The following is a 13,388-nucleotide window of genomic DNA, read 5'->3' as shown; positions in this document are numbered from 1 at the left end:
CATACATGAGACATCGCGCCCGGCCAAGAAACCTGTTTTCTTTGTTCATCCATAAGAAGCAACTCCTCATGCATTTAAGTTTGATCATGAGATTGCAACAATTCAATCACATCTTCAGCCTCCACTTCTAGTTCTAGTTCTCTTACTATTGCCATCATATCTAAAGTGACTTCAGATCTAAGAGGGTTGGAACCAACTTCTTCCAAATTTCTGTTAATGTGGGTATTTTAACCTCCTCCTGTGAATCACAAATGTTCTTCATGGTATCTGGAAAGACAGATTTTTTCCAGAAGTTTCTTAGTTTACATTGCCCAGATCCATCAGAGGAGTTACTCTCTAAGTCCGCTATAGTTTTTAAAATGAGTCTTCTTTGTTGCCCAGGCTAGAGTGAGTGCCGTGGCGTCAGCCTAGCTCACAGCAACCTCAAACTCCTGGGCTCAAGTGATCCTACTGCCTCAGCCTCCCGAGTAGCTGGGACTACAGGCATGTGCCACCATGCCCGGCTAATTTTTTCTATATATATATTAGTTGGCCAATTAATTTCTTTCTACTTACAGTAGAGACGGGGTCTCACTCTTGCTCAGGCTGGTTTCGAACTCCTGACCTTGAGCAATCCACCTGCCTCGGCCTCCCAGAGTGCTAGGATTACAGGTGTGAGCCACAGTGCCTGGCCAAAAATGAATTTTTTTATATAAGAAGACTTGAAAGTTGAAATTACTCCTTCAACCAGGAGCTACTGAATGGACGTTGAGTTATGCACAAACATAACATTAACCTCCTGTACATCTCCATCAGAGCTCTTGGGTACATTGTCAATGAGTAGTGATCTTTTGGAAAATCGTTGTTTTTTGTTTTGTTTTGAGACAGAGTCTCCCTCTTGTCTCCTGGCTAGAGTACAGAGTGCAGTGGTGCTATTATAGCTCACTGCAACCTCAAACTCCTGTGCCCAAGCTATTCTCCTTGCCTCAGCCTCCCAAGTAGCTGAGACTAGAGGCACGTACCACTCACGCCAGGCTAATTTTCCTATTTTTTGTAGAGATGGGGGGGGGTGTCTCGCTCTTGCTCAGGCTGGTCTCAAACTCCTGGCCTCAAGCAATCCTCCTGCCTTGGCCCCCTAGAGTGTTAGGGCTACAGGGATAAGCCACTGTGCCTAACCTGGAAGGAATCTTTTATCTGAGCAGTAAGTCTTAACAGTGGGCTTCAAATATTCAGTAAACCATGCTGTGAACAGATGTGCTGTCATCCAGGCTTTGTTGGTACCTTGACAGAGCACAGGCAGAGGAGACTGAGCATCATTCTTGAGGGCCCCAGGCTTTCGGAATGGTTAAGTGAGTGCTGGCTTCAACTGTCTAACAAGAGAGGCAGCCTGTCCTTTCACACTTTGAATCCAGCCTTGACTTCTCTCTAGTTATGAAAGTTCTAGATGGCATCTTCTTCCAATAGAAGAGTTTTTCATCTACGTTGAAAATCTACTTAGTGTAGCCACTTTCATCAATTATCTCAGCTAGATCTTCTGTCTGACTTGCTACAGCTTCACTGTCAGCTGTTGCTGCTTCATCTTGAAGGCTTCTTTCCTTCAGCTTTTATGAACCAACCTCTGCTATCTTCAGACTGCAGCTTCCTCACCTCTCTCAGCTGTCATAGAATTGAAGAGAGTTAGGGCCTTGCTCTGGATTAGGCTTTGGCTTTAGGGGAATGTTGTGGCTGCTGCTTTTTTCTTTTTTCTTCCTTTCTTTTTTTTTCTTTTTGTTGTCACAGGGTGTCCCATGTATGTGACTGGTTTGTTATTCTAGCCAGACCACTAGAACGTTCTCAATATCAGCAATAAGGCTGTTTCGCTTTCTTATCATTCGCATGTTTACTGGAGTAGCACTTTTAATTTCCTTCAAGAACTTTTCCTTTGCATTCACAACTAGGCTGACTGCTGCAAAAAGCCTAACATTTGGCTTATCTCAGCTTTTGATGAGCCTTCCTCACCAAGTTTAATCATGTCTAGCTTTTGATTTAAAGTGAGAGATGTGCAACTCTTTCTTTTACTTGAATAACTAGTTAGAGGCCATTGTAGGGTTATTAACTGACCTTATTAATTATTAACTGACCTATTAATTTCAATATTGTGTCTGAGGGGATAGGGAGGACCAAAGAGAAGGGTGAGAGATGGGGGAATAGCTGGTCAGTGAAGCAGTCAGAACATGTATAACATTTATCAATTAAATTTAGTGTCTTAATGTGGGCATGGCTCGTGGCACCTCAAAACAGTTACAATAGTTATATCAAAGATCACTGATCAGAGATCATTATAACAGATATAAGAATAATGAAAAGGTTTGAAATATTGCAAGAATTATCAAAATACCACACAGAGACACAAAATGGGCACATGCTGTTGGAAAAATGGCACTGATAGACTTGCTTAATGTATGGTTGCCACAAACCTTCAATTTGTTAAAAGTGCACTGTCTGCAAATGGCAATAAAGTAAAGTGAAATAAAAAAAGGTATACCTGTAATTGAATTTGATACTGTGCTTGAAACCATTCCAAGGACACAAACTGCCTTCATTTTTTTTAATGTTTTATCTGCTGTTAAAAAAAAAATGATGCAGACTTTTTGTCTATGTTCAATAGAATAACACTCTTCACAGATGAGAAACCTGAGGTTCAGCGTGTTTGGTCAGCTTTGACCAAAGTTTCCTGACTAATAAGTTATAGAGCTATAATATGAACCCAGTTCTGATAGCAAAATCTTTCCTCTTTTTAGTGTACTTTACTACCTCTTATAGAAGAAGACTGTTAATGTTTATTAAAGACATGTTATAAATACTTTAATTCATTTAGTGCTCATAAGCTCATGGAGTAGATGTTTTCCCATTTTATAGATGAGAAAACAGGCACACAGAGGGGTCAGTAACTTGGCCAGCTTTATACAGGCAATCAATTAATTGGTTGAGGCTACGTTTGAAGCCAGGCCTATTGCTACCATGGCCTATGTTTTCTTTCTCTTCACTGCCTTCTATTTTGCCTCAACATTAGCTTGAATTAAAAATCATGTATTCAGGCCGGGCGTGGTGGCTCACGCCTGTAATCCTAGCTCTCTGGGAGGCCGAGGCGGGCGGATTGCTCGAGGTCAGGAGTTCGAAACCAGCCTGAACAAGAGCGAGACCCCGTCTCTACTATAAAAATAGAAAGAAATTAATTGGCCAACTAATATATATATATATAAAATTAGCTGGGCATGGTGGCGCATGCCTGTAGTCCCAGCTACTTGGGAGGCTGAGGCAGAAGGATTGCTTGAGCCAGGAGATTGAGGTTGCTGTGAGCTAGGCTGACGCCATGGCACTCACTCTAGCCTAGGCAAGAAAGCGAGACTCTGTCTCAAAAAAAAAAAAAAAAAAAAAAAAAAAAAAAAAAAATCATGTATTCACATATGTCCAGACTTTCTTCTCAATCTTATATTTATGTTCCTAAGCAAAAATTATTTTAAACTAGAGAAAGTAAGACTAGTGAGAAGTTAATGTGATTCTGATTCATCTCAGTATTTTATATTGGAAAAAAAGTAACAGCACATATCTAATTGATAATAGCAATATAGTAGTACATAAAAATTGTACCCTGGTTTTCCTTTTGTACTTCACCAGAGGAATGTGACTGTGGCTAAGAATCTAGAGTAAGGAAGAAGAGAACTGTGGGAAGTGTTAATTTTCACTTAAGGGATTTTTGAGATTGTTACAGAGTTTTGATCTTCTAATGTCTGCTCCTTCTACATAAACAATTTTGTGTGTAATTTCAAGGATACGTAAACCTCTGCATCAATATAACATAGTTTGTCTTGAAAAACATAACACACATACACACACACATATATTATGGATACAGGGTCTTGCTTTGTCTTAGAGGCTAAGGTGCAGTAGAGTCAGCATAGCTCATAGCAACCTCAAACTCCTGGGCTCAAGCGATCTTCTTGCCTCAGCCTTCCAAGTAGCTGGGACTACAGGTGTGTGCCACCATGGCCGGCTAATTTATTTTCTATTTTTTGCGGAAATGGGGTGTTGCCCTTGCTGAAGCTGGTCTTGAACTCCTGGCCTCAAGTGATCCTCCTGCCTTGGCCTCTCCGAATGCTAAGATTACAGGCATGAGCCACTATGCCCGGCCAAAAAACATGTGTTTACTTAGAATTAAATTTATAGTTTTTCCTGCTAAATAGTTCCTCAAATAATAATATAGATTAAGCTAGTCTATAACAAATGGTTTGCCACATAAAGCTTGAGTGCAGGCACCATGGAAGAGACAGATGACAGCTTCAGATTTTAGCTGTACTCATCAACACTTCCTCAATAGCATTTTACAATGTTAAAAAAGAGCAAATTGCTTTTCTGTTGTCATCCTCCTTGCTGTCATCACTTTCAAACACTGTTGCTAAATGTTGTGGACTGTCATTAATAGACACATGCATGCATGTGTGCACACACGCACACAGATTCACTATTAGATTATTTAAAAGCAGTTTTTATAGATAAAGGATAGTTTTTCTGTTCAGTTATTTCTTAATGGTGTGGAATGTCTTGTTTCTTAATATAATCGAATTATCTAGTAATGACAGTTTTCTCCCTGCCTTTTCTTTTACATCTGAAGAAATATTAATGACAGTTTATCTTTAGAGGAAGTCTTCCCTTCTCTAAACCAATATACTGACAAGACACAGTTCAGCTACAAGTTAGGATAGGAGATGCTCTTGGGTCACATAGCCTCCCAGTGCACAGATGGTGACTTTGCAGTACCATCTGTTTACTGTTTCTTCACAGCCATTTATAATTTCTTCCCCTCCATGAGGGCTGAATAGAAAAAATAGAAAAAAGTAGTCAGACCTAGTTTTAGAGTTCCTGGAAGTTAGCTGTTTTTTCCCTTCACTTTTCCTACTATTCCAATAGAGGTTTTGGCTCTTCTTTCTAAATGTTCCAGTCATTAGTTTACACAGACCTTTGCTTCATGTTTCTTTGTGCTAAGTACTATGCAATGCACAAATAACAGAAGAACACATTTTGTTAGTCTGTTGTGTATGCTTGAGAAAAATAATCACATAAAGCAATCTGTTCTTTTCCTTCCTTTAAAACTTTATAGAAGAAACCTAAATAGTCTACTTATTCCTTATGATTAAAAGCTGTATCCTTGGCCACTTCTTTTACAGAAAGCACCTGGTATTCTTTCCTTCTGATATTAAACAGATGGAAAGATAATAGTTGAAACTTAGCCCTACAGCATGCCTAGTAAGGAATGCTAAAAGCTGGCACAGAAACATTAGTTCCTGACCTTGGCAAATCTTTTCTAAATTTTTCTTTGTGAGCTTTTTGTCCTCTTCATATTCAGGCAAGATCTTTGCTTACTGGAGGAGAGAGGGAGAGATTCGCTTTAGACTCTGTAATTGTCACATTATGATGCAAAATAGCATTCTATTTGTGCTACATCATAGGAGAGTTTTGACTTATGGCAAAATGGAATACTCAAGAAGAGAAATGACTGAATGTTATAGTTACTTTTGCCCTGTGGGTTTGTTTTTAAAAGATCAAGAACTATTAAAATGTATAAGGTAAAAACTTTGCTTAAATATTATCTGTTTTAGAATGTGCTCACATTCTTTTTTGGAAGCAGTGGGAGCTCTTACGTTGACTTTGTAGGACTATGAGGCTTCCCTTTTTTCTCTACTCACATGTTTTTCCTTCTCTTAGTCCTCACATGTTATTAAGGCTATTTGTGTGATAATCCTCTGTATGATCATTGATGTAAATGATGTTTTACTCTAAGCTTCAGAGTAACTTTGCCTTTTATTTTTTGTATACTATTCATATTTTAATATTGATATCTATCTTTCAACTGACCCATTTTCCAATCTGTACTATCCTTTTAATTTACATTTCCAAAGCAAGAGTTATAGTTTTTTTGTAGCCAGTTTATTAAAGTACTTTCTGGAATTCTCCTAGATAAGAGTCACCAAAACTTTGAAACAAAGTTATGTGATAAAATTTATGTAAAAGCTGTGGCAGATGACGGGTATTATACATACCTTCGTAAATCCCACATTGACTCTTATTGTAATCCTTAAATTAGATTTGGTTGCTAAAATCTAAGAAGTGAGATTGCTTCCATGTTCATTTTATAAGTTGTGCATGCTTCTAGAAGGTCCAAAGGTCTAGTTTGGGTTAGGTTTTGGAGCCACCACTGTTTACAATGACCAATTGCTTGATCATATTGTTTGTATTTGGGTAATTCTATTTTTTAAGTTAGAATGGTCATTGAATGATCTTAAAAAGGTGATGATGTCCATTGCTTCAGAATCCATATCTGGCTGATGTGATACTATTTATTTAGTTTTTAGGATATAATTGAATGTTAAAAGTTGGTGAGTTAAGGATAATAGTCATCTCATTCTCATTCTATTCTTTTAAAAGTGCTTTTAATAGCATGCTACCTTTCTTTTACCTCTTCTGTCCAGGCTTTCAAGTGTAGCACTCAAAACAGGAGGATAGTTTTTTTCTTTAAGGAAAGATCATGTACTTGAGAAGAAGGTTCAAGGTACAGTTTGTAATGATTTAACATTCTACGTGTGTGTTTTTTCTTTGCTTTCTGCTTTGAGAGTTTGTTTTTATTTTTGCTTTAAGTATAACATAAAGTCCTGTGTATATTAGGATTTCGTCTGAGAAATTCTCATTAGGGCCACCACTAGCCCATTTAGCGTATTTCCTCTGGGGACATGGCCTCCTGAGAAAATGCAGTACTCGGTGAGCAGTGCACCTGGATTTCAGCCCCACTCACTCACCTTCGGCCAGGCACTGCAGTGGAGCAAACAGCGTGTAGCACCCTGCATGGTACACATTCAAATTCTAAACTTCATACTAATTTGGAATTGTTTTGAAAAGCCCATTACAACAGAAGTAGCCTATTTTTTAGAAAAATTGTATATATTTAAATTCTAAAACTAAAAATATAGCAGGAGAGGCAAAATAGTGTTTCTTTTGCCTAATAGTATGAAAACCTGATGAAAATAAAGGTTTTACTCCAAATATAGTATTATTTAAAAATTACTAGTTATTCTTTGTTTTAATATTATGTAATGCCTTACATTAAACTTTACTGCAGTAATAACAACTGGAGATATGTATTTTTAAATTTTCAATTGAGAAATATTAGCTTATTTCCCATAACATTTAGAGCATTCCAATCCTATAATTAATGTGTTAGCATGTCATGCAAATAATTGTCTAATGCTTTGTGTTAACAATTCTCTGAGTCTTGTAATTAAGCTTTTGGTTTCTCCTACTTCCTCAGGTACTTTGGTCTGGAAAACCATATGGTTCATCTCGAAGCATCGTAAGGAAAATTGGAACTAATTTATCTCTTATTCAGTGTCCAAGAGTTCAGTTTCAGGTACTGTTTTATGTATTTCAAATTTTTATTAATATGTATATTAGAAATATAAACAAGCAAGATGGTTGTAAAAGTATTTTCTTTGTTTTTGAGCCTTTTCCCCCATTGATGCCTCTATCAAAATAAAAAAGGTTTAAAAACCACAGTAAAATCTTTCTAATTTTAGTTCCTCTCTGAAGTGATTATTCAAGATCTTTAAGACATTTATCCTTCTTAAGACTGCATATGCGAAGACTTAGAGCCACATAATAAGCTAGGCAGTTGTTAATTCCCAGGTGACCTTAAACATAGGCCTTATATTACTTTCAAGTGCTTTATTTTGCTTTTGTCATTACACCTTCCTCTTTGGACAGCCGCTCTGTTCCCTTAGTTTTGTTTTTAGATGTCTCTGTGAATACCATATAATTTGCTTTGTCTATCATTGGTTTCAAGCTCAGCATTAGTTGTAAGATCCATTGCCTTGGCAATAACAGTGTCAAGACAATGAGTTAACTCTAGTTCTCTCAATGAGGTAATAGTCAAACCCTGGATTAGGAAGTTTTTGAATGCTTATGTCTTAGTACAGTATTCTCTTCTAGTGCCAAATCAGGAGCAGCTCTATTCTTTGCTTGGAGCTATTACTATTTTCTTTGATTTCAGTTTGTTTCTTACTGTTATTGTAATGTTAGACATGTATCACATAGCTTTGTTCTTATTTTTTATAATGTCCTACAACACTAATATGACAAAACGTTTCAGTTCAACATTAATTAATATAAAATTCAACAGATATCTATACCAATTTTAAATAATAGATTAGCATGTGGAGATGTGGAACATGTATTTAACTCATCATTTGGAAGTTCAGAAGTGCCCATATACTCTTATTTGATATCATGTTGTATTCATAAATCACCTCTCCTGGTAAATTGAAGTAAAAATCTATTTCTAGGCCAGGTGTGGTGGCTCACACCTGTAATCCTAGCACTCTGGGAGGCTGAGGCAGGAGGATTGCTTGAGCTCAGGAGTTCAAGACCAGCCTGAGCAAGAGCAAGACCCCATCTCTACAAAAAATAGAAAAATTAGCCGGGCATGGTGGCATGTGCCAGTAGTCCTAGCTACTTGGGAGGCTGAGGCAGGAGGATTGCTTGAGCCCAGGAGTTTGAGGTTGCTGTGAGCTAGGCTGACACCACAGCACTCTACTCAAGGCAACAGAGTGAGACTGTGTCTCAAAAAAAAAAAAAAAATCAATATTTCTAAATAAGTGGTAGAAATTAGCATTTATTCAGTTTGACAGGTTGTTCGTTGCTGTGTTCATATTCTTGCTTGCAGATTGACTGTTTTATGCATCAATCTAGAAACTGAAAGATTGGAACTTTTCAAGAATTAAATTTTTATCAAATCTTAGACTTTTAAAAATATAATCAAAATGAAGAAATCTGTGGTAGTGAGTCTCTCCAGTACAATTTCCAAGAATTCAGTTCACTTAGACATGAATTACTGTTTGCTTTATTTGCCAACTTCCTTCAAATAACTTAACTGTGTTAACTAAGGCTTATTAACTTTTTTCTGATTGCCCAGTGCCACTAAAATTTTCTTTATGTTTAATGTACTAGTTGCAGGAGAACTTGCTTTAGCATTTGTGTTCATGTAGCTAGAGATATGTGAAAGGAAGTGGAGATATCTAATGCGTTCTGATTGCAACCCAGATCTACCTTGGCAGTCACCAGGCTAATGTTTGAGAGCCAAATACATTTACTTGGGAGGGTTCCCATTCTCAGTGTTATGACTGGCCACTTAAAGAGGGTATGAGCACAAAAAGAGTATTAGATTTAGTACAGAAACTGTATTTGAAAAGAAATGAATTAACATAAGGAGAAGAGTAAGTTAAGGGAAACATTGGTGACCTACTTGAGAATGTAGTGGAAGATGGAAGCCATTTATTTATAGTGATGTTTTCATTTCCAGGCATACTGAATCTTTTAAAATTCATGTTAAAGTGAGTATTTTGTCTGCTACTTGGATGTTTAAATCTGCTATTATTCCTCTATATCTCTATTTTTCTTTGTCTATCAGAAATATAAAAAATATAGCATCTTCCAAAAATATAGAGGATGCACTTTAGAGTAATATAATTGAAAATTTCTGTTTGTTATTTTTATGGCTCATTTGGAGGCTAATTGATTTGGGATGTGTCTGAGCTGTCTAGGACTCTATGGGTAAATAATATAAACAATCTAAGACTGGGTAACCACTGTGGGGGCCAGGGCGGGTAGACATTATTATACTAAGGCCATGTTCAGGAGACAGAAGTTGAAATAGATTAAACTGAGAATAGGACGTGCAAGGGGTCAATTTACAAACAGGAGTTAGGAAGTCAAAACCAGTCTCCCATTGTCCCCACTGATTTCAGTGTCTTTTGGAGACCCATCTGAAATATAGCTTCATTTTTTGTTATGCTCTCTCCTCCTGTTGACTTTCACTTCTTTTCCTAGTGCTCACATCATTGGCAACAGCTCAATTCTGTCACCTTCAAAATAGTTTCACCTCTGAAATCTTAAACCTTGGAATATTCCGTCTATGCCAGCTATGGTGGCTCATGCCTGTAATCCCAGCATTTTGGGAACCATGATAGGAGGACCACTTGAGCCCAAGAGTTCAAGACCAGCCTGGGTGACATAGCAAGACCTCATCTCTTAAAAAAAAAAATTAGCCAGGTGTGGTGGCATGTTCCTGTAGTCCTAGCTATTTGGGAGGCTCAGGTGGGAGGCTCCTTTGAGCTCAGGAGTTTGAAGGCACAGTATCACATCACTGTACTCCAGCCTGGGTGACAGAGTGAGACTCTGTCTCTAAAAAATAATAACATATAATATTTTCATATCTATAAATATTTATATGTGTATATATAAATACATATTTATATATATACACATATACATGTAAAATATATATATATTGTTTCCTTCTAAATCTGCAGTCCCTAACCACAGGACCACACAGCAGGAGGCAAAACAGTGAGCAAGTGAGGAAAGCTTCATCTGTATTTAGAACCACTCCTCATGGCTTGCATCACTGTCTGAGCTCTGCCTCCTGTCAGATCAACAGGGTTGATTCTCATAGGAGCACGAACCCTACCGTAAACTCTGCATGCGAGGGATATAGGTTGCGTGCTCCTTGTGAGAATCTACTGCCTGGTGATGTGAGGCGGTGATGCTGGTGCTGGGGAGCAGCTGCAAATACAGGTTATTATTAGCAGAGAGGTTGGACTGCACAGTAAATGTAATGAGCTTGAATCACCCTGAAACCATATCCCCACCCCCACCCTACCTGCCCGGTCCATGGAAAAATTATCTTCCATGAAACTGGTCCCTGGTGCCAAAAAGGTTGGAGACCACTGTTCTAGATCACAACATCTTTTTCACTGTACCTGTAGGGAGACTCCTATATAAATATTAGGAGACAGGCACATTACTTGGTGTTGTGAACATTAGTCAAGATTATCAATGTGACATCTTAAGTATGACAACTGATCCATAGGGAGTGCACAACAGAAGTGCTGCTGATGGTGACGATTTTGTTATTATTGTTATTGCCATTTTACAATGGCAGAGCAAATTATCTTATTCGGTTCTCTAATTTAACTGCCTCTTTTTACCAATTGGATTTCTGTGTGTTTACAGTCACAAATCAGAACACAGACCAACACATTTAGTTGCACCTTCATCTAGTTAATGGGCACAGTGAGTATTGTGCTGGGAATAAAATGAGGTAATAAATGTAAAAAGCATATAAAAGATAACAAATAAATGTTTCTTTGCTGTGTTATTTGAAGACCTGTCTATAACCTCATAGGTTTTATTGGCTTCCCCTGTACTTTAGTTACTGAGCACTGGGAATGAGTTGGCTACTTTGCACTCAAAATAGTATCTATACACTCCTCACATTTACTTTAGTTGAAGAAAAATAACTTCCCCTGGCCCTTTTCCACCTTTCACTTATGTGCCTTTCAGCCTTGGGTCACAGCTACACGTGTGTTCATGAGCATTTTGTGTGTTTGAGTATTGTGGTCCCTCCCTCTTGGAGGTAGGAACCCAGAGTAACACAAACTGGGCCAACAGGCCCTTCTTTTGTCTCCTAGTTCTTATTCTAGATTCATGACACCAAAAGAAAATACGGATTATGGAGGGACTTGCAAAAGCAGTAAACTCTGGGGGATTGGGAGTAATGGGGTGAGATTTTGATTTGCAGTGGTTCTGAACACTGAATGCATTCTCAAATTATTAGGAGCTTTAAAAAAAATACCCATGCTCACGCCTTGTCTTCCACTGTGGTTCTATATGCCCTCTCCACTTCCTTGCAAAAAACACATGCAGGTTCTCTGTAAGGCTTACTAAAGCTGAATTTCATGTGCTTGTTTTTTTAAAATGTCTTAAGGATCATTTTGTGCAGCTAAGGTGGAGGACCTCAGACATAGTGTGTTCTAGTATTTTGCTAAAGAAGGTTTTCTTTAAAGCAATAACATAATTATCTATTGGCAATTGTGAAACTAATCACTAAAGTACTTCTGAGGTGAATTTTTGGAATGTAAGTATAGCTTATTGTGATAATAAATACTACACTTTAAAAAAAATTTTCCTGGTGTACTAGTGCTCGTGTAAAGAAAAAATTTTAAAAACACAAAAACAAACAAAAAACTTAAGGCCCTGTGTTGGGGACTTGGCTGTGTGGTATATTGGTTTGAATCCCAACTGTGTAACTGACAGGTCTCTAGGTAATTTGATCTGGACTACCCTTTTCTCTCTGGTAACTCTGCTCCCGACTCCTTTCTTGGACTGTGAGGAGTTGGTGGAGTTGGTGGTAGAGGCATGTTCTATTAGAGTAAGAGTCCTACTTAAGTTCAAGCGCCATAATTAAATTTGGAAGTGAAATGATCACTTGTTATGGCCCATCTTTCTTTATTTAGCAAATAAACTTGAAATCCATACTTTATGCTAGGTGCTGGTTTTCAGGGATGAACAAAATAGAGTTATAGGTCTGCCTTTATTGTTTATATCATTCAGTGAGAGAGATATTGAACAAGTAAATATGCTAATATGTAATTTGCATTATAATAAAAAATGCTGTGTAGGAAAGGTAATATAGCATTGGGGAGAATAATAGCAGTGGTCAGGGAAGGCCTCTATAAAGGAATGACAAGGATTAGAAAGAGCCAGCTCTGGAGGGTTGAGGACAGCAGTGGAGGCTGGGGGAGTTCTGTGTGCACTGAGAATAAGAATAGCACGGACAGAGGTCCTAAGGCAGATAGAAGTTAGTGATTATGGAACTAAGGAGACTAGACTATCAGAAACTAGTGAAGTGGGAGACTTAATAATGTGGGATAGTGATCTTTGGTATCTGAGCCATCTGAAACTCTATACCTAGATTAATATTTAAAATAACAACTTAAAATTAACCCTGCTTTTCCAGTTACTATTCATAATCTGGACCATGCTAACATATGATATCATATTGTATGTGATGTCCTTTTCTTGGTATTTTTAGCTATAAAATGGCCCTTAATGTTTGCTGAATCCAGCTACAAGTATTGTGTTTTATAAATCTGGCAGTGTGGAATAGTAGTTTTAAGACTAACTTGGTTACTAATAGGTGTTTGTGGCCATTCAGGGATGCTGTTACTTGTTCTCCAAGGTTATTTTCAGGGATATACATACATTTTCCTTTCTCTAGTCTCTTTGGTCTGTTGCCTTCCCCTTTTCCTTCCCTTTCCACCATTCTTGGGTGTTATGTATAGAAATTTAGTAATATTCAATTGTAAAAAGTGAACACATGAGATCTGTTGTACAACATGGTGACTATAGTTAATAATGTATTTTGAAAGTCACTAAGAGAGTAGACTTTAGGTATTCTCACACACACAAAAAAAGTATGTGAGGTGATGCATATGTTAACTCAGTTGAGCCATTCCACAATGTATATACATACCATGTTTCCC

At 37.6% G+C, this 13,388-nt stretch overlaps 1 protein-coding gene across 2 annotated transcripts in view; it reads left to right on the top strand.

The window, feature by feature from the left end:
- The window catches only part of MTFR1 (mitochondrial fission regulator 1), a 57,142-nt gene that overhangs the window by 19,162 nt on the left and 24,592 nt on the right, over positions 1-13,388 (top strand). Inside the window, exons 2-3 of one of the 2 annotated variants that reach the window (XM_076005263.1) lie at positions 6,486-6,565; positions 7,319-7,417. In XM_076005263.1, coding sequence (XP_075861378.1) covers positions 6,542-6,565; positions 7,319-7,417 — 123 coding nt within the window. In that variant the 5' untranslated portion in view covers positions 6,486-6,541. The remainder of the gene's footprint in view (positions 1-6,485; positions 6,566-7,318; positions 7,418-13,388) is intronic. The other variant, XM_012737192.3, reaches the window with a different exon arrangement.

This window comes from Microcebus murinus, chromosome 7, assembly GCF_040939455.1.
Source record: "Microcebus murinus isolate Inina chromosome 7, M.murinus_Inina_mat1.0, whole genome shotgun sequence".
Taxonomy (NCBI): Eukaryota; Metazoa; Chordata; class Mammalia; order Primates; family Cheirogaleidae; genus Microcebus; species Microcebus murinus.
This window is presented reverse-complemented; position numbering and strand designations above follow the sequence as displayed.